This window comes from Eutrigla gurnardus (assembly GCF_963514095.1).
Source record: "Eutrigla gurnardus genome assembly, chromosome: 3".
NCBI lineage: Eukaryota > Metazoa > Chordata > Actinopteri > Perciformes > Triglidae > Eutrigla > Eutrigla gurnardus.
Window position 1 is genome coordinate 4,653,073 of NC_139917.1, and position 25,220 is coordinate 4,678,292.

The 25,220-nt window shown below is 45.0% G+C and overlaps 3 protein-coding genes across 3 annotated transcripts; 1 reads left to right on the forward strand and 2 right to left on the reverse strand.

The window, feature by feature from the left end:
- Nucleotides 1-177: 177 nt before the first annotated feature.
- Nucleotides 178-12,818, forward strand: dzank1 (double zinc ribbon and ankyrin repeat domains 1). Its single transcript, XM_084005259.1, has 22 exons — nt 178-240; nt 355-391; nt 626-739; nt 1,341-1,488; nt 1,646-1,748; nt 1,943-2,006; nt 2,734-2,849; nt 2,933-3,003; nt 3,999-4,116; nt 4,548-4,661; nt 5,417-5,500; nt 5,605-5,727; nt 6,042-6,203; nt 6,297-6,531; nt 6,998-7,101; nt 7,282-7,365; nt 7,445-7,526; nt 7,867-7,928; nt 8,272-8,349; nt 8,800-8,927; nt 11,474-11,548; nt 11,662-12,818. The coding sequence occupies exons 3-22, from the start codon at nt 634-636 to the stop codon at nt 11,861-11,863; spliced, it is 2,259 nt and encodes a 752-aa protein (XP_083861385.1). The 5' UTR covers nt 178-240; nt 355-391; nt 626-633; the 3' UTR covers nt 11,864-12,818.
- A 285-nt stretch (nt 12,819-13,103) lies between these two features.
- kat14 (lysine acetyltransferase 14) lies at nt 13,104-21,661 on the reverse strand (the record flags this gene model as incomplete). The annotated part of the gene is made up of 10 exons (XM_084005621.1): nt 13,104-13,808; nt 14,121-14,311; nt 14,402-14,577; nt 16,348-16,481; nt 17,291-17,880; nt 17,973-18,407; nt 18,486-18,658; nt 19,859-19,980; nt 20,346-20,467; nt 21,403-21,661. 10 exons carry the CDS (start codon nt 21,659-21,661, stop codon nt 13,635-13,637), a joined length of 2,376 nt encoding a protein of 791 aa, XP_083861747.1. The 3' UTR covers nt 13,104-13,634.
- pet117 (PET117 cytochrome c oxidase chaperone) lies at nt 21,537-23,186 on the reverse strand. The gene is made up of 3 exons (XM_084005622.1): nt 23,011-23,186; nt 22,159-22,313; nt 21,537-21,672 (listed from the first exon to the last, which is right to left on the reverse strand). The coding sequence occupies exons 1-2, from the start codon at nt 23,104-23,106 to the stop codon at nt 22,164-22,166; spliced, it is 246 nt and encodes an 81-aa protein (XP_083861748.1). The 5' UTR covers nt 23,107-23,186; the 3' UTR covers nt 21,537-21,672; nt 22,159-22,163.
- Nucleotides 23,187-25,220: the final 2,034 nt, after the last annotated feature.

The window sequence follows — 25,220 nt, forward strand, 5'->3', positions numbered from 1 at the left end:
GAAAAAAGTAAAAGCTTCACCTTCCGATTTTAATCTTCGTTCATATTTTGTTTTATTGATTTCAATATTAGTAGGTCTACTATTAAAAAAAACTTTAACAACCACACACATGCACACACCGTGTGCCTGAGACGAGTGCACGCGCAGAGCTTGTTGCTATGGTGACGCGTCAGTACGCGGGGCTCGGGAAGCAGCAGTTTAACGGAAGTCTCTTCTGTTCTATCTGATCTTTAATCTGAAGTAAGAAGCCATTCATTCATTATTTCCATTATTATTGTATGTTTAAACAGGCGTGCGTGGCGTGACGTCTACTACATCACTTTGTATTTCTTTTCGTTTTTTATTTTGTCTCAGCACGAGGAAAAAAGCTAGAGGAAGTAGACGAAGGCAAGTGTGTAGTATTATGAGTATTAAGATACATATAATAATATACCAGACATGAGATGACTGCTTTTTATTTCCGCAACCTTTTTCTATCTGAGATCTCATAGAGTTACACTGTAATAATTTATGCTTGTTATGAGAATTGAAAAAAAAACGATAGATAGCAAAAAAGTAAATACTCGGAGTTCTTCCACCATCTGTGCTGATTGATTGATTCGTTTATTGGTTGATTAACAGAGAGCCGTCGTCATGGCAGCAGGAGCAGTGTCAGCTCCGCTTATCATTCCCATCATCCAACCGACACACAGACTCAAGAGCCACATTGACACCAACACACCTGTCTCCATCCAGTCAGGTACAAGCACACACCATCATTTGTCTGTCCATGGTGTCCATCCAGGTGTCTGTCTGTGTTGAAGTCTTTTGGACATGTGAAAGAAATAATGTAAAACATTAGCACTTAATTTGCATGCATACTATTTACTATTCTATTTACTAATTGAATATCAATTTAATATTATATCATAACGTAGCATCATTGGTTGAATGACATTAAAGATGCAGCACATGCGTCAGGTATCATTTTTTTATGGTCTTTATTCATATTTGTGGTTCCAGTTGCAGTCGGGTTGAATGACTGCATTGGGCGAGTTCGGGTTACTGTTGCAACTTCTGATTCTATCACTATCTATTGGTTTCAACTGGTGAACTAAACCGCTGATAATCTGATGTGAAGGTCAATATATTACAACAAATATTCTATTTACTTTGTCAGACTTATTACATAAACCCCTTCAAATGCATCATCTCTAGTTTTCAGACTTATTAAATCTCCACATTGGCCACTACACATGCACACACTCACTGCTCTGAACAAAAACACTGGTACTAGTGGCACTACTGGTGCTATGTAGTACCAGTGCCACCAGGTGTATTTGACAGGTGTTTCTCCGCAGACACTCCCGAAGTGCTGATCTTCTTCACTCTGGATGGGTCGAAGCCATCAGGGGTGCAGCAGGGGTCAGCAGGCTGCAGCAGGAAGTACAGCAGGCCCATCCTGCTGCCTGCTGGTCGAGTGGCTGTCAGAGCTGTAGCCGTCACCAGGTGATTGCTCACCTGACATCACTTCCTGTCCAGCCTCCGTTCTACTAGCTTCTGTGACTCTGTGATAATCTCCTCTTTCACGTTCTGTCATCAGTCTTTTGCCTCATCAAAGTCATGCACACAGAACTCTTTGGATCACTAACATTTGTCTGTGTAGTGACGGCAGAGAGAGCTCGACGGTGACGAAGGTTTTCTCAGTTGAACTTGTGGATTCAAACAACAGGAAGGACGAGGAGAACTTTCTGCAGAGTGACCAGCAGGTAAGACTACATTTCCCATCAGCCCCTCCTGCCATCTGCCTGCTTCCTGCAGAGGATCAGAATGTTGACAGTGAGTCTCTCCATCACCCTCTCTAGTTCTGACAGAGTTAATGTCTCTGAATGAACATCCTGATGATTTATAGTTACAGGATGTGATTGCAGGAACAGTTTAATGTGGAACGTTTCCATTTCAGCGTCCGTCTGAAGGAACCTCATTGCCTGCTGAGAATTCTGCTGGTTCTTCACTGAGGCCTGCAGGTCTGTTACACTGGGTACTGCAATAATAATTAAAATAGTAGCGGCGGCTAATGGCAGGGTAATACACACACTCTACTTCCTGTTAGTCAGACTGTACTACGGAGTCTGCAAACTGTTAGTCAAGGTCCACGAAAAGAAATGAATTAATAAAAACAGAATATTAGCAGTAATGACAAAAGAAAGAAGACATGTTTAGCCTAATTAAGCACAAAGACTAAAGCAGGCCTGATATTCAGTGTAGCCAGAAAAAACAACTAGCATTATTAGCATTATATTGGATGTTAATAGCTCGCTGAAAGGCATTTGTGATTTGTGACTGGAAGTAGGGGGAAACTGTTAGCCTAGCGCTATAAAAAGAGAAGAAACACCTTCCATAAAAACTCCAAGTCTATCTGATTTATGCGTTGTATGTTGTTAGCCAGATAATCAGCAGTCCATCCTATAAGCAGCTGTTATGTTGACTGGAACAAGGGATGAGGATACAGTATATTTCTCACTCAAAGCTAAAATGTAGGGCTTAATTTGAATTTGTTAGCTTTAGAGACAAACTGTTCAGGACCTAGTGTGCAGACAGGTGACCTCTTATAATTGGACATAAAGGAACAGTCAGACATGTTGCATCCAGTCCAGGAAGAGTAAGACTCAAACTCAAAGCTCTGTTAGAAACTCAACTAAACAGGTTTACTGGGATTTGACTTCATTCCTTCTTCCCGTTGTTTGTGTTCAGAGATGACGATGATGGGAAACGCCTCTTCTCGATCGGGTCCTCGTTTTCTGAACAGTCGGCTGGGCCCTCTGACCAAACAACTACAAACTGAATCTTCCCAACATCCCCAGTCAGCGGTAAACAGACCAAGCTAAAAGCACATGTGGTACTGAAACGGGTCTGAGTTGACTTTGAGTTTGTCGTGTTTCCTGTCTATCAGAGTTCAGATGTGTTGAAGCAGCTGAGCAGCACACAGACATCTCGTATCCACCGAGAGACCGACTTCCTGCGGTACGCACAAAGATGCTAATATGATGGTTAATGAACATAATGATATTTGTTCAGTTTCCTTTATCTCTGTACTTTTTCCCCCAGAAGGTTATTCATGAATATTTAAGGACTTTCTGATTCTATCTCTATCTATTGGTTTCATCTGGTGAAATAAACTGCTGATTATCTGATGTGAAGGTCAATATATTACAATCAATATTCTTCCATTCACTTCGTCAGACTTATTACATCTGGATAAACCCCTACAAATGTACATGTATAGTTTTCAACAGCATCTCAAAACAAACACTTAGATAATAATACACAACAATGCCACAGACAAACATAAGACAATCTACCCAATAACAAAAAGAAAGACTTGAGGATAGATTGTATCGTAATAGAAAATATCAATCTGTAGAGTAACAGTCAGTGATAGAATAACAATAAATAAGCCAAATAAAGACAGAAAATTTGACTTTGGGTTCCTTCTAATTGGAAAAACTAATTTACATGTTGAGTATAATAATCATGTTATCATTGTACAAGATTTAGTCCACTTGAGCAGTGATTTGGCTAACAAAGTCTCCTCTTATATTCATAATCTCATCTGCATATGGAAGGTTATTAATAAAAATAGAAAGGCCAAACCTTCAAGTAGAACCGTGTAGCACACCTTTCTGCTGATTTAACACATCTGATTTTCACTCTGACATTTTGCTTTATGAAAATACTAATTAATCCACAACAATGCATGTTGGGAAAGTGGACCTAAAAGAAGATCCTCTTCACAAATGATCTAACTTCTTGTATTTTTCTTGTACGATATGCGATCTTGGACACAAAACGCTCTGGAAGGAGCTGTCCACTACTCTACTGTGATCAATATCAGAGGATGAACCTGAAGTTTCCCTTTAGAAACAGGAAGAGTTCATGTTAAAGTAGAAGAAGAGAAAGCTCCCATGTAACCCTGATAACAGCAGTCTCACTCTCTACCTGTCTGTCTGTCCTGCCAGGTGTGCTCAGTGTTTGAGTCTCCGTCCTTCGGATCCTTTTGCTAGATTCTGTGCCAAGTGTGGAGCTGCAGTTCCTCCCTTACCTGAGCAAAGCCTGCCCCCTGCTGAGGGAGGACAGGTACTGCACATTCACCTGCACGGCCCCCTGTCATTAACAGCTAAATACCCTGCAAAGGATGGACTGCAACCGCTGATAGCATCATGAACTGTGCATCATTTGTAACCGTAGCTGCCTCCTCTCACACATTCTACCAATTGAACACTTCATGAAGGCGGATTTATTATGGGCTGTTAGTTTGAGCTTGCTGTACTGCATAAACTGGACACTGTATTTATCCCAACACCACCTGTTGTACTCTTCACAAATTCAGTTCAAGAACATTTTTAACTCTTAGTTCAGGACTCACAATGTTGTTCATGTTGAAGTTAGTTTTGTTTTCTGGTTCCTCAGTTTTGAGTGTTGTAGTGTGGAAACTGTAGTGATGTAAACCATGTAGTTTATCAGTTCAACAGTGTGATTAATTGAGTTGTTGTGTGTTTGGTTGTCAGATGATTTGCTGTGTGTTCTGTAACTCTCCGGTTCCTGTGAATACTCCGACCTGTTTCCTCTGTGGGGCTTCAGTCCAGCAACAACTACGTCCACAGTCCAGCCTCAAGCTGCAGGTACACACACACACACACACACACACACACGTTTGTTGTGTACTCGTGGTAAAACTCAAAGGGATCAATTATGATTGGTGTTGCTCTGTTGACTACCGTACATATTTATTCAGAAAAAAAGGGACCATGAGGGACACTGGAAGGGGCGGGACTTAGTCTGTCTATTGAAACTGATCTACTTTCTTATGTTCAACTAAAAAGTACGTAGTATAACAGAGGCCTAGTAGGTTTCTTTAAATTAACCCCTGCTGCTCTGGGCTGGAATGAACCTTGTGTGTCACTAGTAAGCCTGTCAGTAGAAGTAGTCACTCTCCCCGTGGCGTCCAGCCTCAGGCCTCACTCAGCCCTCTGGTGGCGTGCGGCAGCATGACATGCTGCTCCAATCCGCTCGCCCAGTGTGGGTGACAGACTACTGCATGGGTACTCCAGGGCTGCTCCAACAAGCTGACTGTTTTACCCTCTGACGTTGGCTCACTATTCAATTAAATAATATTTATACAGCCCCAAATCACAAAATCGCCTCAGAGGGCTTTATGTGTACGAGTACGTCCCGTGACCCTCCATCAGCTAAGGAAAAACGCAAGTAGCTAGTTTACAACTCACATCCACCCATCATCTTCCGCTTACAACAGAGTACTTTTTTTTAGTGATGCGTTAAAATGGTCCACAGTTTGTACGTTATCATTTATTTTCTTATGTCACCCAACATGATACATGTGTTAGCAGTGACTTAATTCCGTGTGTTTACTGTGCAGGAGCATGTGGTGTGTGTTTGCTGTGGAAGTGGGAATCCAGCTCACATCTCCAGCTGTTTGACCTGTGAGAGTCACCTGCAGCCGGTAACACACACACCAAGACTCAATGCTACATTTATACTGATTGCTCTGCAGATATTTAACTTCCTGTGTGTGTGTGTGTGTGTGTGTGTGTGTGTGTGCTGCAGGTGGCCGGTGGTGGGAATAGCGCCTCCTCTGTCCGGTCAGCAGGCGGCAGGATGTTGACCTGCTCCAAATGCAACCGTTTGAACCGCTGTGATGCCAGATACTGCGACTGGTGCGGCTCAAAGGTGAAGAGACAGTCATTTATGTTGTCAGCTGAACAACGTCGAACCCACCTAGACAACAGCTAGTGAAGAACTCCCAGTGTTCGTGAGGTCAAACATTCACCAGAACATGTATGAAGCTGTATTTAATATTGTGAACATGTAATGATATACTGAAGTAACATCTGGCTAGCCCACGGATGCCGATCTTCACACAGCGGTTACAGATAATTATTATTATTATTATTTAATTGTATTGTTGACGGATCCAGTGTTTCCAGTCTTTGTGCTAAGCCAGTGTGGAGAGTGAAGCATTGTGGGCAATTGTGTTCTCCTAGCCCAGTCACACAACCAGGTATGTGGTTTGTCGGAGATGTGGAGCGAGTGGACACCCATACGCTTCCTACTGTGCAGCCTGTGGCGGTTTCCTGGAAGCCCCGCCCCTACCCGCATCTCGCGGGGACACCACGAGACCCGCCAGGTACGCTGCCATCAACCAGGTACGCTACACCGCTCACGTCACACTGCTCATATTATTCATAATACAACGTATGACACATTAAACAGGCTGTTCTCTACCTGTCTGTGAGCAGGCTTCAGCCCCAACTTCCCATGATGCCACCTGGCACGCCACGCCCTCCCCCAACCCCCTGGCTAGCACAAAGTTAGCCACGCCTACTGCTGAGCAGTATACACAGACTGTTGGACTGTATTACCCATCAGCCACTGAGCTAGAGAGGAAGGAGCAACAGAGGACGAAACAACTCAGCAGGGAGCAGGAGACCAGGGACCGCCAACCGTTACTGACCTCCATCAGCCCGGGCCGGGGTAAGATACTACTAGTACTACTACAAATACTACTACTAGTACTACCACTGGTACTACTACTGCCCTCCATCAGCTAGGCAGAGGTAAAATACTCCTAGTACTACCACTGGTACTACTACTGCCCTCCATCAGCTAGGCAGAGGTAAAATACTCCTAGTACTACCACTGGTACTACTATTGCCCTCCATCAGCTAGGCAGAGGTCAAATACTCCTAGTCTACCACTGGTACTACTACTGACCTCCATCAGCTAGGCAGAGGTCAAATACTCCTAGTCTACCACTGGTACTACTACTGACCTCCATCAGCTGGGCAGAGGTAAAATACTCCTAGTATTACCACTGGTACTACTATTGCCCTCCATCAGCTGGGCAGAGGTAAAATACTCCTAGTACTACCACTAGAACTACTACTGACCTGACCTCCTGTGAGGAGCTGCTGTTCTCATCACCTGTCCATGCCCTCAGGTTACTGGAGGAAACAGTTGGACCATGTTTGTGCTCATCTGAGGAGCTACGCTCAGAACAACGCCCCCTTCAGGGCTCTGCTGGGAGAGCCTCGTCTGGGCAGGGTACGCCACACCTCACCTGGCCTTTCCTATACAGCAGTGACGTCATTCTTTCACTTTAATTACAGACTGGTCTGTTAGCGGGTCAATTGGGTTCTGATTGCTGATCACCTGACCAGGTACCATAGTGGTGGTTCACTTCCTGTGTGTCAAGTGACGTGTTATGTTCCTGCTCTCCTTCAGATGGTCTCTGCTGTGATTCAGGAGGATTGCCATGAGGTCAGTGTGACCGTCAGCTTTGTGTCAGCGAGACGGGAACGACAACAGGTCTGTTCTGAATCACAGAACCTGACCGTTGCCATTGGTTCAAGTCAAGTCATGTGACTGACAGTGTGCGTGTTCTCAGGTGAGTCCAGCAGGTGAAGGTGTTGGGCCTGCAGGTCGGACCGAGACTCTGAGTGGCGTCACAGAGCGATCTGCCGACCATGGTAAGACACTTTAAATGGACATTCACTGGTGATAAATCCTCTAAGCTCAACATGTTACATCATTCAGACAAACGGCAGCCTGGATGGGTCAATCTACAGATTTAATGCAATCAAATTGTTGCTTTTTAAAAAAAAATTGACAATTAAAATGACGGTGATGTATCCTGACAAATTAATGCACACCAGAAAATGTCACAATGAAGTTCAGTTGTTCATCATTTCATTCAGTCAAGACTTTCTGAAGAGGGAAATCCTCTCTGAGCTAATGCTAATGGTGCTAACATGTTCACGCAGTTCATTGAACTCACTTTGTCTGTGGTTTCATTTGCATGTCCAACAGGAAGTAAACAATCCTCAGGTGTGAGGATACAGCCCAAACCGAACCTGACACCCAGACCTCAGGTAAGAAACACTGATGCACCTCTGACTGATACAACAGAAGAAGAAACATGTTCGGTCTAAAGGCAGGTCCACACCGGACCGAAAATCGGCGTCTTTGAGAGAGTCGGCGTCCGTGACATGAGTCTCCTTGGTGTGGTCGCTCGAATCGGCCCACGTCGGCGTTCATTTCAGCCGATTCAAATGTGTAATCCGCCATTCGAGTCGGCCATATTAAGTAGCCCGACTTCATTTACCGACGCGAGTCGGGCAGTCGGTGCGGTGTGGACCCGCCTTAAAGCCACCTGACTGACTTGCTGTCAGTCAGAAATGAAAGCTCCTCTCTGATTAGTTCTCCTGCTTCCAGCTGAAGGATGTGCAGCTTCTGAGGGAGCTGGGTCCAGGTCAAGGTCAGATGAGCATCATCCAGCAGCTCCTGGATCAGGTATGAGCTTCTGCAGCCAATCAGCGGCATCCTCGGGTCACCTGATCTCTGTACCAATCAACTAGCAGTCTGTTCTTCCTGTTCCCGTACTGCTCGTTGTTTAGTCCGCTGAGAAACTTGAGATGGGAGACTGGAGTTGTAGTTTACAACTAATTCTACACAAATAAAAACCTAAATCATCGCCAGTGTGTTCCACCCCTTTAAGTTTAGTTTAGTTTAGTTTATTTGACAATCCGTTGAAATAAATGTTGGAACAAATCATGCATTAAAACAGTGTCAAGGATAGCACAAAAAGTCATAGACTTATTTCCATTGTGGTCCTTTACTCATGTTTACACTGTTTACCTGCATTCCACCAAAGCCTGCTCCAACGTGATTGGAGCAGGTCAATACGACTCAGACTATAAATATGATCTGATCTGGTCTGTCTATTTCCTCATTGACCACCAGGGGGCGGATCCCTCCTGCTGCGGCAGTGATGGCAGACACGCTCTGGCTATTGCTGTGATAAACGGTCACCATGATGTACTTCCTGTTTTAGTGCAGCGAGGAGCCAACGTGGACCAGCAGTCTGGAAGGTTAGACGAGATGTGGTCATTCTAATAGGTTGTTACTAACGCTGTCAAAATGAAGGCGTTAATGCTCAAATCATGAACACGTGGGACACGATATTCCCACGAGATCAAGTCGGACGCAGTTTTTAGAGCCAGACAATAGGCTTGTTCGGGATGGTCTTGGCTTGACTTGACTTGACTTACCACGCCGACGAGAGCTGCAGGTGTCTTCAGTATATTTGTATTATCATTCTATGTTTGTATTAACCAGACCTCACATATAAATAGGCCTACTCACAACACAATGCACGGAACTTTAGATCAAGCCATGAGATCAATGCGACCAAAATAAAAAGGCAAATCATTAAATCATTTCACCACAAGGTGGCCACCGAGTGCGGACCTGAACACACGTCATTGAACTTTTAACCAATGAGAACCATTCCGCTGTAGCGGAGGTGTGGACAAGCCGGTTGCAGCCGTCGTAGACCGCGCTGCCAAGCGCCGCAAGAAGCGGCTCTTAAAAACCTGTTCCCGCGATGTTTTGGGTCACGTGATATGGTCGCGACCCTGTGACGTCTTTGCAGTCGGCTGCTAAGTCGGACACAATTCTAGCCATCATGCATCGCTTTCAACCCACAATACATCACGTTAGGTAGCGCGCTGCAGGCGGCTACATCAAGTCGAATTCGCCTACTGCAGTTGCTCTTCCCGACTGCAAGCCCCGGGGCATGATGGGAAACTCTTGGCTCTCTCCTCATCTAAGAGCTGATTGGCTCTTAGTTTTGACAACAAATGTTTCATAGAAAATGCTAAATTTCCTGTGCGTGTCTTAATATTTAACGTGAAATTGTGAGCTGTTGTGCAAGTTCAATCTGTTAACAAACATATCTCATGTGGTTGATAATAAAAATAGATAACAATAATAATAGTGGTTATTTATATAGACCTTATCAAAACTAGCAATTAGCCAACAGTGTGCTTTAAGAGGCAGACATAAAAAACCCCACCAGAAACACACACATATTTAATACAGTATAACTGTCAAACTACTTCTGTGCAATAATACCTATATGCCTAGCCTACAGGTACAGGATGTAACTTTTTCTATGACTTCCTGTCAAATCTTCAAAGGCCGATGGAAACTGTCCGACCGGAGCGCAGCTTTTAGGCTCCGCCTCCTGCTGCTCCGCCTGCTCTCGTCTTCTTTCCAGGCGAGGAGCAGTTCATCTCCAACGAGCCCTTTGTTTCATCCATCATGGCTGAAATAACCACTATTTGTACATGTTGTGAAGTCCCATAGTACCGGCTAATCAAACCAGAGTTCATGACATCACCCAGAAGTGCTCAGTGAATTTAAAGGTCCCATATTATGAAAAACAGGTTTTCTCTGGTCTCTACCTATAAACTGGTCCTCCATGAGCCTGTGAACTCCCAGGATGAGGAAAACAAGCGACTCCTGCATGGTCTCTGCAGCACCCCCACTGGTACAACGGCACTCCTACAGGCTGCTCAGAGTCAGCTCCCGTCGTTACGTAACCAAGGGAGTAATTTACATAGGCCGAACTCCTCTGATGATAGGAGATATCTGAGAGGGGGCGTTCATCACCGAGGTGAAGTTCGGTGTGTCCTGCAGTGAGACAGCAGTGAGATAGCGGTGTTTCACAATGTGGTCGCTCAGAGCTAGACACACAGATTGCTCTGTTGTTGGTTGTACAAATCAACATAAGTGCTTATATTCTGTCCCAGCTACAGAAGAACAGGAGAGACGGTGGTTGCGTTTCATTTTTAATGACAATGTGCGAATACGGTCCGTGTTAGCTTGTATGGTGTGCTAACCACTTCACATCGGACTGCTTCAGTAACGAGGGTCAGTACAAAGCTGGCTTTGCCTCGACACTGACCCTCGTAAAAGGATCTGTCCCAACCATACGGGACCCAGCAACTTCACCTGAGACACATAGGCGAGCCATAGGAATACATCCACGTAAACATTGGCGCATGCTATCGCTAGCGTAAGCTGCATCCTCTCTGTCTCTCTCCAAGTAGGGGATGACAGACATTAGCATTTAAAGGTACAGACACAGAAACAGTCTGTTCTCAGCAGAGCTCATTTGAGCAACTTTGAGACAGCTGAAATTCAGGACCATGGATGGGTTTGGGGCAATGCATATCGAGTAGTGTTGTTGGACCTCTGACAGCTGTGTGGAATTGATGAAAATCAGTATAATATGGGACCTTTAATTAAGCTGTATTCACTGTGAATAGCAAGACACATATCGCCTGGTTTACTAGCAGTATGAACCCAAATCACCTTCTCACTCATTGATTGTTCATGTATTGTTCAAGTAGTTTGCACTATTTGTATATTTTGTTTTATTTGTCTGAATCAGCCTAGCCCATGCTAATGTCCTGTAAATGTGTTCATCCTGATGTGATATGACTGTGGTTTATGTTTCATGTTCTGCAGAACAGAACTGAACTGTAATTTAATGTTACTATGAAACTTTCCTGTATAAAAAATGAAGAAATATATATATTTGAGTAAAGAGCTTTGATGTCGTCTTCAGGATGATGAACACGGCCCTACATGAAGCTGCAGCTCTGAGCTCTGAAGGTCTGAACTGTGCTCGAGCCCTGCTCAGGTATCAGCCTAACACCCCAATCGCCCAAAATTGGTGTTTTTTAAACCAATAGAGAAAAGTGAATCACCTTAAGACACCTTCTTGACATCATCCCTGTCTTCCATCATCCTCAGCTGTAAGGCCGGTGTGAGGCGAAGGAATGCCAGTGGTCAGACGGCGTACGACATCGCAGTCAACTTGGGTTGCAACAACATGGTCTCTCTGCTGGCTGCTCAGACTGGACTGGACCTGCTGGGCAAACTGGGAAAACCTCAACTGAACCTCACTGCCTCCACCGGTTCCATGCAGCTGAGATCAAACTGGAGCAATATTTGAAAATGTTTTCTCGCCGTGAAGGAATTTTGTGCTTTATAAACAAGTGTCATTGTTATGCTACTGCCAGGTTTATTGTTGTTTTCTAGTTTTAAAACAAATTAAATAATTTTGTTTGCAAAATGATGAACATAGAGGGGTATATTCAGAATTCAAAAATCTCCAATCTAACTGTGCTCCAGTCCCAAGGCATCTGCATGGATGCCAGCAGCTTATGGTTTGTGTAACAAATCTGAGCTTCAGTCATCTACAGAGGAAATGACCACAGCAGTGAAGAGAAACTGTGTATATAATAACCATCTTTAAGTTAACAACTAGTGTTGGGAAATATTTCTGAAAATATAAGACTTTTTTTTCAGTATAATCTTTTGGCCTTTTTGTGTTTTTTTCATGGAGAGGACAGCGTGGGAGTAAAGGGGGGCGACGGGCAGCAAAGGGCCGCTGGTCGGATTCAAATCCGGGGCCGCTGCAGTGAGGACTTAGCCTCGGTACACGGGCCGCCAACTCTACCGCCCCCGCATAGAAGACATTTAAAGGAACCCTGCTTAAAGACTGAAGGCGTGATCTGAATGGAGATGGCCATTTTTATGTAGGAGGTAAACTCTGTGTAAAAACTTTTTTCCAAGTTCTGAATTGTGTTTTACACTAACAACTGTTATCACTAAACCATACGACGCTAATTATCAACTGAGTAACTCCACAGGGGCTCCTCTGTCTGAGAGCACTTTCACGTAAAAGGGGTGGAATTTGTGACATTGACCAATCACAAACACAGACAAGTCTACTGCCACCAGAGCGGCATATTTTATGAATTACAATAAACATAATCCAGGTGACAAGCGCATCTTTTACCCAAACATTTTTCATTTCTTGGAGCCCCAGAAAAAAGCAGATTAGATGCTCAGCACAGTTTGTAGTGTCGTGTAAATATGCAGCGCTCCTGTGAACATGGATATGACCAAACATAAAAGGTCTGTGTGATGCTGTAACCGAATTGGGAGTTAATTAAAATGATTTAAAAAAAAAGTGTTTGATAGCATTTGAAACATTGATAGCAGTAGCAGACATTCAGTTTAGCTTATAGCCTCACTTCCATTTTGATCATTTTATTTTAGCTAACAACTGATACAACTGTTTCACCTTAAACCAAGAAAACGGACCCAAACAGCAGCTTTCGTTATCCGTAGAGGGCGACATCAGCACAAACGGCTGAATGTGAAAGAAGGACAGAGCAGCCGGTTCCTCAAGTTTCATTTTAAAACTCATTTTGGTTTTAATGGGAAAACTGAACCACAAGACAAACAATGAAGTGAATGAACCGCAAAATCAGTTAATAACTGACCAAGACGCATATGAAACCAGACATCATCGGAGAGTTCACTGTCATACATTGTTAGTCCCAATGTGACATGAGTTTCTGCCCTTGAAGAATCACAGGTGAGATTTTCTGAATTACTGGTCGACAGAATTTCCTGGTTGTAAATTTCTTCTGAAAGCAACAAAATACACATTTTCAATGATAACAAAAGTACAGATAAATAAGTTTTCGTCAGCACTGCTTCAGGAGGTATCAGTCTCTAACTGGGGGTACAGCTTGAATCTCTGGACTGACTGAAAAACTTGCCCCCGCCCCATCAGCAGCTGCCCAGCTGCCTTTGAGCCAGGCATTGTGCTGCAGACTGGTTGGTGTTGTTATTGGATTGTCTCTTCAACACTGACAGGAGTCCAGCAGGGCCTGTACGTGAACTCGTGACATAACAGTGTGGTCCTCGTCTCAGCGTCTCAGTCGGAGGAAGAAGGCGTGGCGACACTCTGTGCTGTCCACAGGATAGTATTTATCATAGAAGTCCAGTATGTACTCCTCCGCTTTGAAGCCAAACTTCCGATAAAGCAGCATGGCAGGATTACTGGCCGACACGTGCAGTGTCACGTCTTTCCCCATACATGTCTGAAAAACACATTTTTAGTAGCGTTAGTGTTACAGAAAATGTTCTTTAGGTCTTTCCTTTGATCAAGAAGGTTTGTCATGTTGCATCTTTAAAATGGTATACTTGCATTTGCAATGAGGCTCCTCATTGGCATTGGAATGGACCTACCTGTTGGAAGGTTTGAGGACTCTCTCTGACAGAAAGTTTCATGAATATCTACCTGATTAAACGCATTGAGATTTTCTAGTTTGGGGACTCTCTCTGGCTTCCATATTGGTATTTGGCTTAAAAATGGCTCACAGCTGGACTTACTGTGACCTCTGAAGCCTCACCTGGATGAGATGGTAAATCATGAAGGTGCCAATACCGGCTCTCCTCCACTCAGGATGGACCAGCAGGAATGAGATGTAGGCCTCGTTGTATTTCACGTCAGGCACCATGAAACCAAAGCCGATCACAACTTTCTTATAGAGGACGACCACACTGAAGTCCGGGTACTGCAAGCACTCTGACAGGTCCACACCTGGAGGAAAAGCCAACACATTAAGGTTAAGAGAGACAGATTCATGACAGGGTGGTTCTAAGTAACTAAGAGAATGTGCGCCTGTGCTACCTGGCCAGAAGGTTTCATGACACATGGCGTTGACGGAGGGGATGTGGTTTGGGCGGACGTAGCAGTAGTCGATGGGTGCGTTGGGTTCAGGGACCCAGTCAGGCTCCTTCCTGTGAGGGTAAGCTCTGATCTCTTCCAACAACCTCATCTTCACTGGACGACTCTCATAATCCCTCCTGAAAACCCAACACAGTGCTGTACTACCTACTGAAGGAAGGTTAGGAGACTATCTCTACCTGAAGGAAGATTATGGGTGCAGTCGAATAGTCTATTTTGCTTAGGAAGGTTCCTAACTGAAGAAGTGACCCGGAAGTAAACCGCCATGATAAGAGCTGTTCGGATTCTCTAAATGCAAAGGAAAGGAGCTCCAATGCTTCCTTTCAGAGCTCCTTTAGCATAGGATGCAACGGACCTTCCTATGCGAAAGGAAAGGAGATTACGCCGACCCACAATTCTTTGCGAGAGTAACATTTAAAGTGCCGCACACCTCGGCCGTTCATGAAAACAAACGATATGCCTATTTGCATATTTAACATTAACTTTCATGCAGACATATAGTAATTGCAATTGTGATGATAAATGTGTGGACAGTGATAATAATTGAATGGTATTTTTATTTATTTCAATCATGTTACAAACTTGACAAAAACGAAACTAAAACCACAAATTAAATGTAAATACAGCAAACAGTCAAACAGGAAGGAGGAGCTGCTGGACCTGAAGCCGGTCAGTGAACCAGCCGTTTATAAAACCAACATGTGGAGAAGTGGACGACGCGTTTTTGTAGTCCATTATTGTAGTTTCTCCAGTGCAGACGCACGTCAATCGCCGGTGCCGATCATCAGCTGTCAATCATCAGCGGTCGCGTTTTAATGACGTAGCTTAGTGAAAGTCTGGTCGGATTCTCTGAGCACCGCGGCCGACTTTTGTCCTTTTGAGTTCTCCTATCGCCTTTCCTAAACCCTGTGACCTTTTCCCCAGAGGTCAAGGAATAGGAGTTAGGAATAGGAGTTAGGACCTTATTTTTTGACTATTCGACTGCACCCTATCTCTACCTGAGGGAAGGTTAGAAGACTAGCTCTACCTGAAGGAAGGTTATAAGAGTCTCTCTACCTGAAGGAAGGTTAGAAGAGTCTCTCTACCTGAAGGAAGGTTAGAAGAGTCTCTCTACTTGAAGGAAGGTTAGAAGACTAGCTCTAATTGAAGGAAGGTTAGAAGACTAGCTCTACCTGAGGGAAGGTTAGAAGACTAGCTCTACTTGAAGGAAGGTTAGAAGACTAGCTCTACCTGAGGGAAGGTTAGAAGACTAGCTCTACTTGAGGGAAGGTTAGAAGACTAGCTCTACCTGAAGGAAGGTTAGAAGACTAGCTCTACCTGAGGGAAGGTTAGAAGACTAGCTCTACCTGAAGGAAGGTTAGAAGACTAGCTCTACCTGAGGGAAGGTTAGAAGACTAGCTCTACCTGAAGGAAGGTTAGAAGACTAGCTCTACTTGAAGGAAGGTTAGAAGACTATCTCTACCTGAAGGAAGGTTAGAAGAGTTTCTCTACCTGAAGGAAGGTTAGAAGACTAGCTCTACCTGAAGGAAGGTTAGAAGAGTTTCTCTACCTGATGGAAGGTTAGAAGACTAGCTCTACTTGAAGGAAGGTTAGAAGACTATCTCTACCTGAAGGAAGGTTAGAAGACTAGCTCTACTTGAAGGAAGGTTAGAAGACTATCTCTACCTGATGGAAGGTTAGAAGACTAGCTCTACTTGAAGGAAGGTTAGAAGACTAGCTCTACTTGATGGAAGGTTAGAAGACTAGCTCTACTTGAAGGAAGGTTAGAAGACTAGCTCTACCTGAAGGAAGGTTAGACGACTCTCTACCTGACACAAGGTTCAAGAACTCCGTTCACCTGAAATAGGGTTGCTGGACTTTCTAAATGACCCTTTTAGAAAGTACTTTACCTGATATATGGTTTCAGGATGCGAGAGGTGTATGGACTCTTGATGGTCTGGTCCAAACTGCCTTCTGCTCCCATCAGACGATGCCAGAAGGACACAAAGTGCTGCTGGATGCCCCTTCTGCTAGAAAGGCTGGTCTGCACACAAACACATGTATATGCAATTTATATCAGTAGTTCTCTCACTGTCCTTTAAGGAACTTCGGCATCCACAACAAAAGCAGTCTACAATCTTGCAGAAGTAACCACAGTTGTCTAATGCTTACCATAGACAAGTCTCATTTCAAATGTTACTGCTGCTTCAGTATCCAAAATGAGTGAAGTGTAGCTACTTAGCTATGATGCAATTTCTCTCATACTTTGTTGTTAACAGCTCACTGTTGGAGAACTAGTAAGAACAATGTTGGCGGAGGGTTCAGAACAACGTTCACACAAACTGTTCTTCCAGAAATACTTTCTTTGGAGTCTTCTTCTGTATTTTTGGGTCTTTTTAGATTATGTAGAACAAATAAAAAATCATTAACCAAATCAACATCATAAATGATTCCTTTTCAATGAAAGGTTTGAATGTAATATTGATATTATTGATCCAGCTCATCATGCGACTCAGGCTGTGTGCGAAATCATTCCCTACTCCCTACATAGGGGAGTTCTATGTAGAGCACTATGTAGCAAAATGATCAGCATTTTGAAAACAGTGAAACCTAAACCCTGCACTGCCTATCGGCTTGAGCAGACTCTCTTTTTTCAAATGCAGCTACCAAAAAATGACAAAATGTTATTTTTGTATTAATGCTATTACTGTAGCTTTAACATTAACCACTTCCTGCTGAAATTGGGTGCTAGGACATGGGATATGTCATCACATAGGGAGGTAAATAAATATGAGATAGACCGTGTCAGTTTTACTGAAATAGACCAGGATTAATTGAAATTAATTGAAATACCTGGAAGCGATCAAGAATACGTAGCTCCTGGCTGTTAGTGCAGTATTTCCCCAAGAGTCCACCTTGCATCAGGGTCCCAGTCAGCTGGGCACCATAGATGCCTCCTACCAGGCTGAGGGTGGCGCAGACTGCCCGGTCAATGTCCAGCAGGGGGAGCCCTCTCTGCCTCTTGGCCTGGCGAACCAGCAGCTTCCTATGGAGGCGTTTGGCCTGCGGGGTGACGGCCAAGGCCAGCGGGCAGGCATCCAGCCGGCGCAGCAGCATCCTCTCCTCATAAAGACTGAGGGAGCTGAAGCGAGGAGTCCGGCTGCCAGCTCCGTCTGCTTTCTCCGGATGAGGTATCCTCCTCCGCTCGGGCCCTCCTGCACTAACACCCCCCCCAGCGGAGTGAGACGGACCTTCACTGCGTCCCACTGGCTCTTCAAAGTCCTCCTCACGCTCCAGGCCTTCGTCGTCTTCGCTCTCTGCCTCGCATTTGATGTGTGGTGGTGCTGGACGCAGCTTCTTGCGGGCGACAAGGTTGGCGCGAGGAGGAGGAATGTACTCCATCCCTGGGTCGATCATTCCCTCGGTCTCCATCTCCTCATCGTCTGCAGGTCCAAGCAGCAGAGAGGACTGGCCATCAGTGTTTACATCATGGCAGATAACTCAGTAAATGTTCATTCATGGAACATCAACTCACCGTGGAACAGAGCCTGTGGAGGCATGGCGTCAGGGATGAGGTCGGCCTCAGACAGCAGACTGGGTGTTGCCGAATGAGAAGCTGGCGTCCCCGGGGCAGAGAAATCAGGTGATGGCGATGGCGACGGGCTGGTGAGCGGTGTTCGGTCTGACGAGCTGAGGGAGGAGAAATCAATGACCTCACCTTTCTCCAGGACGAGGTCGGGCCGGCGTCCAGCACTCCCCCCGCGGCCACCTCCCAGTTTTACAGGCGTGGAGGATGCACTGTGGTCGGTATAGCCTCCCACCGCCTCCTTCTGAGCCCGCCGGATGTCTTTGGCCTCTTGTGTGCGACAACGCTTCTCCTTCAACTGGATGGCGTTCTCCACTGGGGTTCTGGCTCCGCGCTTCCTCAAGCCTTCCACAGTGATGATCGGGTCCATGGCAGGTTTTGACGCTGCAGGTAAAAATACCAGCTCAGTGTCATTTTTGCCACATTTTGACAGAGATGTCCTTGATCAGTGCAGATGGTTACCTTTAGCCTTGGTCGTGGATTTGTCTGCCTCTGGCCGCAGAGTCGGAGGTCTGTTCTGGACGAGCTTCCACCAGCCGGGCTCACCAAACTCCTGCGCTCCAGACCGAAAGAAGGTGGGACTGCCCACCGACAGGCAGCCGGCCACCGTGCTCCACCATGTTGACGTCTTCTTCCTGCGGTGTGAGACAGTCACCAGGTCAAACACGACAACAGTTAACAAATCATCTTCTTGACAAATCAAGTTTGCAGGACAGGATGTGCTGAACCAGGCAGAGTTCACTGGGGTACAAGCAGAGCACATTTTAAAAAACGAGTGAATAACAACGTGGCTCTAATTACCGACCAAATGTTCTGATAAAAGTAGCCTCGGCATATTTTCTGAATCTGTCCAAGCGTCTCCTGTAATTCATCCAACACATAATCCACCAGAGAGGACGCGTTGAAGTGTTCATGTTCGACTTTGCGGTCGGCCTGACTCGATAAGAAAAGTGAGCGAGCCAGAGAAACAGCCCCTGTGCCGGGGTGGGGTGTCATTAAGGGGGGGGGGGGGGGACCTTTCAAGAATCAGACACTTCATTTCCTGCATTCTGGTGACGTGTTATGCCACCATGTATAGTGTAAATGTCTTCATGTAAAGCCAAAGGGTGACAGTGTTGGTACATGTTGTGAATCAGGATGCCGGTGTGTTTAACCAGTCAATGTTTCTTTCTGCATGTAAACGACACACATCAACGACATGAACTGAACAAGCTGTAGAGGTGTAAACGCGAGTCCACTGTCTCCAACTACACAAACACATTCAAACTCAGGCTTATACTGTGAATCTACTGCATTTTAAATTTTGATTAAAAGGTAATTGCATTTCCATCTGGATTAATTTGTGGAACAGTAAAAACCTACATTTTGATAGCATGATTTACACTGTGGAAGTCTAATCCCTTCCTTCAGTATCAGTGCTCTAAGTTTCTAGGGCCTTGAAGAGCAGATGCAGTCAGTTTCTCTTTACTCAGTTTCACTGAGCTCGAGCTGCTTTTAGACCGAGCCAGCCTTAAACATGACATGATGTCAGCCAGGATTGACGGTGATGTCGTGGGTTTCAGAGGGCTGCTAAGGTTAAGAACTGACGAGCTATCGAAAGCAAAATTAACTGAAATTTTGAATAAAGACCACTGAGATGATCAACAGCTCAGCAGAGACTGAAATGCTGGTTTCTGATTGGTCAACACAGGACGATTACAAATTCAGTGTTGTTTAATAAAGAAAAAAGAAAGAGACACACGTGATAATGTCATCAACAGACCGTATACGTCAGTAAGTTCAGTGAAAGCAGGATAGGATATAAAGTCAGATGTGTTAATAAAAGTCATAGTGACCTCGTTCCCAGCAGGAAGTTCCAGTGCCGACCAATAAAAGCACAGATGTCCTCTTTCCACCTGAAGTAGCCCTGTCGGCCCGTCCCCTCCAGAGACAGGTTGTACATGGCCAACATCACCACCTGGCACAAATATGAGAACAAGCCATTTAATCATCTGCACAAGCTGTGATGCTTTCAGCCATCAACTCTGAAGTGTCCCCATTCAAATCCATAGGGATCTCTGTAGCGGAGTAGTGGAGTAGTAACATATGGTATGGGTTAAAGTATATCCTTATGTAGTCTGTTTCACTCTGCTTCCTAACTAGCTACCGAACATCCAGACATCCGTCTCCCGTCTCCCATCTTCCTAGTGTGTTGTCACCATAACAACTAACAAAGTTCACCATTTTCTTTTGTACCAGTCACATGATCCTGACAACAGTTCAATGTCATTCTACTACTACTACTACTACTAAAGTGTGTAACTACTGTGTTTGTGTATTTACCTGTTGCCACGTGAGTCTCATCCTCTCAAAGCTCTCTTTTCCATCCTCGGAGCAGTCAGAGCAGAGGAATTTAAAGAAGTTGTCTCCTTTCAGGTAGCTGGGCTGCTCCCCTCTGAGCTGAGCTGAGACAGACAAACTGTGTCTCAGTCGTATTCTAGTTTCATCAAGTGTCATCAGTTAAAATGTCACAACAACACTAGTGTCCCTGTTGAGACATAAAACAGGTTTAACAAAGTCGGAAGGTAAGCCTGGACTCGATGCGTAGCCCCGAACTCAATATTTACATTTACATTTAGGGCATTTAGCAGACGCTTTTGTCCAAAGCGACTTACAATAAGTACATTTGTCAAAACAGAGAAACCACAACATGTCATTGCCGATAAAGTAGGAGCTAAAAAATAGAAACAAGTGTTAGATCCTCGTCTGAGTAAAGTAGTAGCTGTTCAGCAAGGATACCTTAAGAACAACAGTGCTATGATCAAAGTGCTATAGGTAAGAACATAGAAGTGCTTTTTCCCCCCTTTTCTTTCCTTTTGCGGCACAACACAGCTGCAGCTGCAAAGGAGAGACCGTTGGCGAGTGTATCGGTGTATCAGAGTCCACCGATGTATTACAGCCTGATGTAACATTAGCGTTAAAGTCTCCGGTCAAGAGAGAGTGTGTGACATGAGTATGAAGTCAGCCGTAACATTACAGCATGAATGTAGCAGTGCATTGTGGGTACAGTTTATATGTCGTTGAATAAATGTAACAACTAGACACAAGCTAAGTTCCCATGTCTTCTTGCCAGACAGCTGATAATTAAAGCGTAGGAGATTAGCCCCGAAGTTAGCAACATCTCTGGCTGCTCCAGCTCCAGCCCACTTAAGGAGGGCTGAACTTTAAGGTGGACCAGCACTATTCTCCTTTCAGTGAAAAGCTTCTCTAAGTCTCTTAGGGTTTTATCTTTAATATTTCTTTTAACTGTTAATAAACACAGACAAAACGGTGGAACCATTAAAAATGTCCCTCGTGAGACACAAGCATGGATTCTCCATCAGATGTTGTACAGTCTCACCTGCAGGGACCCACTTGTGGCAGCGGTCACAGTAGAAGGACATGTCCTCACAGGCCCAGCCCCCCTCGGCCTCCTCGCCCACATCGCTGGTCAGAGAGTCCCCGCTCTGGTCATGTGACAGGTCCACCGAGCCCTGATCCTCCGACTCCACTATCAGCAGAGTCTCTCCCTCCACCTCCCCCTCCTCCAGACCCTCTGAGGCCGACGTGCAGGTCGCCTCATCTTCAGCTCCACCCAGTTGCTCGCTGCTGCTGTCCATCACTACAACACCTGCACAGGTAAACACCAGGTCAATCAGATAACGTGGTTCAGTTCTGGATCATCAACCAAGTTTCTCTGAAAAGACTGAATATATTCTCTGGAAATGTACTCGACGGCAGTAGACCCCAGAAATAGCTCATAAAACCTAACATGTCACCGGACTCAATGGTTTGGTCACCTGGTGGATTCCACAAAATAGGTTTTACTCAAACTTGAGTTTGTTAACCCCGAGAAGAATCCCTCCTTGTCAATCCATCAATATAAAAGTTGACCGACCGACCGACCGACCGACCGATGAATTTGACCAAAGGCCTCCTTTCATAAAGAATAAGGGAGTGGAAATGTTTTTCCATCTCTCTACTCCCAGGTGGACTGTCAAAGGAAAGGAAAACAAAGGATCGCATCGGGCGCAGTGGCCCTCAGTCGTTTTTGAGATCAGATCAGAACATCCCTACTGCCATGTTTTCTCTTTTCTGTGTGAACGGGTGTGATTACCGGTCTCAGGGGTCCTGTGGGTGGAGCTCCGTCTGTCTGCGTCTTCTTTCCTCCTCCAGCTGTGTGGTCAGAGTCCTCTGCTCCTCCAGCAGCCTAATATTCTCCTTCTTCTTCTGCAGCCGCTCCAGATCCCTGACTACACCCTCATGGAGACGCTGGAGCAGAAAACACAAAAAAACATCACATCACCAGGCAACTCTGTGAAACACAGTGGTGCTTTGGTTGAAATAAATGCTAACATGCTCAAACAACACAAATCCAGCTTAGGCTGATTGAATGTCATTAGTTCTACAATTGTTTGTCATAAACCAAAGTATTGGACATGTTGACCTGATGATATGGCACCAGATTAAAAGTTTGCTTATACTTAGGGCTGGCTGAGGTTTGCCTTGGCCTCTGATACATAGATGTCTTTGACAACATCATCACTGTCACTTCTAGACATTATTTTGATAATGTTTGTTAATTTCTAATTCTGGCCACATTTCACATATTGCATATTTAATATGAAGCTGAAATTAAATGTCCAGAATCTATATTCCGTATGGTGAAGTGATTCCCAGTGAAAGAAGGTGGGACATAACAACACTTCTATTCTGAAAACCTGTACCGGATGTTTTCACTCGCTGCTAGCTTGACGCAGACCGCGCTGCTGTATCTATCTTTCGCGGGTAGCTACAGTGGGCTGTTTCAGTTAAGTCAGCCGTTTACACCGTGTCTGTTAAGATTCTCAGGTTTTAACTTTAAATTATAAAACAGTCAGTTAACTTCCTGTGACCTACCCGGCCCCGGTAACCTCGACAGCTAAGCTAATAGCTAATAGTTAGCCCAGTTCGGCTCGGACCGGTTTACCTGTCTGTCCCAGGACTGGTTGAGGTGAACAGCAGCCACAGTACTCAAAGTCAGAACCAACGAAACTCCCAGAACCACTTTAGAGGCTGTAGACATCACGTTAGCTTTAGCTCCACGTTAGCCGGGTGCTAACTGACTGCGTTCACTCTTCTTCTTCTGCTGCTGCGGCTGCTGCTGCGTCTTCTTCTTGGTCTTTTATGGCGGTTGACAAACAACTTTTTGGTGCATTACCGCCACCTACTGGTATGGAGTGTGAATCGGGACTTTATACACTATTCCATCCATCCATCCATTGGCTGCGTTTCAATAACAGTTTGGCTGCGTTTCAATAACAGTTTGAGTCGCCCTCGCTCACTTGCCCTCAGCCCTTGCTATGACGTCACACGGAGGCCACTTGGAGGGAAAGAGGGCGGAGGGGGAGTGAAAGAGGTAAATGGAACACACCTGCCCTCGTTCACTAACAGCCCAGACAATCATGGATCAACCACACGTTGTTGGAGTAGCGCTATACTGCCTATTCCAAATTACACAAAATATGCGGAGACTCATTTCATTGAGACGAAGACATATTCTACGCTTGATGGCAATACATCGGCTTATATACTTAGTACTTACACTTGTAAACGGTGGGCTCTGCCATAACTCTGCAACAGACAGTCTAACTGCACAATTTAAGATCTACTTTCTTCTTTCTTCTTCTTCCTTGGTGGTGAATAGACAGCAGACACTGGTGTTTGAGGTTCATTATCGCCACCGCATGGACATATTTTTTGTGCACCACTGCAATGCATTGTGGGTGATATACAGCTCTGAAGTGACTATCGTTGTTCACTCGATCACTCAGCCCTCAAGGGTCGATCTCACGGAGTTCACTTCAGCTGTTCAGAGAAATGGAACAGCCCTTAAGATGGCGGCGGGGATTCCCCCGTGGGCAAGTGCTTAGGGCAAGTGAGCGAGGGCGACTCAAACTGTTATTGAAACGCAGCCAGTGTCTACCGCTTGGGGGGGGGGGGGTGGAGCCGATCCCAGCTGTCATTGGGCGAAGGCAGGGTACACCTGGACAGGACACCAGTCTATCATAGGGCTGAAATGTAGAGACAGAAGACCATTCACGCTCACATTCACACCTACAGGCAATTTAGAGTCATCAATCAACCTATCCCCATCCTGCATGTCTTTGGACTGTGGGAGGAAGCCGGAGAACCCGGAGAGAACCCACGCTTACACGGGGAGAACATGCAAACTCCACACAGAAGGAACCCGGGGCCGACCCGGGAATCAAACCCGGCACCCTCTTGCTGTGAGGCGAGAGTGCTACCCACTACACCACCGTGCAGCCCTTTATACACTATTAATAAACAATTAAAAACAAAGGAAAAACATATTCATATTTAATAAATAATAATAAACAAAATTATGTTCTCTCTACCAATTTTGTTCTCCTTAGATACTGAAACAAAAGGGGATAAGATTTCTCCCCAGAACGTGTCTGGAAAATATCCCGTAACTCATAATTCACCTTAATTCGTTTGAGATTCAATATCAGTTCCTTAATTGTAGCTTTCATTTCCGTTTTACGTCGATGCTGCTGCGACTTCGTCTTCTTGTTCTGCGTTAACAACCAGGCATCTCCAAACAGCAGTCTCCCCTGGCGATTATTCAGCACGACGGGAAGCAAAAGTAAAAGCACTCATCCAATAATGAATAATAAATAGGATATTAATTGGGCAATAATGTATTGATTACTTTAATGTTACAGGTGGTTAAGTAGGAGCTTATTTGAATTACTTAAAATAATGCTGGTAATTTAATCTGTAATAACACATCATAATCTATTAAAATTATTAAATAAATGTAGTGCAGTAAAAAGTACAATGTTACCCTCTGAGATGTAATGGAGGAGAAGTGCTTCATAGCAGAGCATTAAATATTTTTTTATCATATCTTTTTCATATTTGTATGTTTCTTGTGGCTTCCTCCCACGGTCCAAAGACATGCAGGATGGGGAAAGATGGCTCTACCTGCTGGGCATTTCTGCCTGATGCATCCAGAACTGGTTGAGGTGAACAGCAGGCACGGTACTCAGACTCAGAACCAACAAAACTCCTAGAGCCGGTGCCATTGGGCCAACTATGGTCATCAGCCGGCAGCCACCCTTCACTAATGTTTCCTGCCAGAGCCCTGCAGCTGGCCCTAGGACCCATGTTTGT

Bases quoted from the DNA above. Each gene is read 5' to 3' on its own strand.
- dzank1 (XM_084005259.1), top strand. From the start codon at position 634: ATGGCAGCAGGAGCAGTGTCAGCTCCGCTTATCATTCCCATCATCCAA. The intron at 740-1,340 runs GTACAAGCACAC...GTTTCTCCGCAG, and splicing joins ACCTGTCTCCATCCAGTCAG to ACACTCCCGAAGTGCTGATC. The intron at 6,532-6,997 runs GTAAGATACTAC...CCATGCCCTCAG, and splicing joins CTCCATCAGCCCGGGCCGGG to GTTACTGGAGGAAACAGTTG.
- pet117 (XM_084005622.1), bottom strand. From the start codon at position 23,106: ATGTCTACAGCCTCTAAAGTGGTTCTGGGAGTTTCGTTGGTTCTGACT. The intron at 22,314-23,010 runs GTAAACCGGTCC...TTTCTGCTCCAG, and splicing joins ACCAGTCCTGGGACAGACAG to CGTCTCCATGAGGGTGTAGT.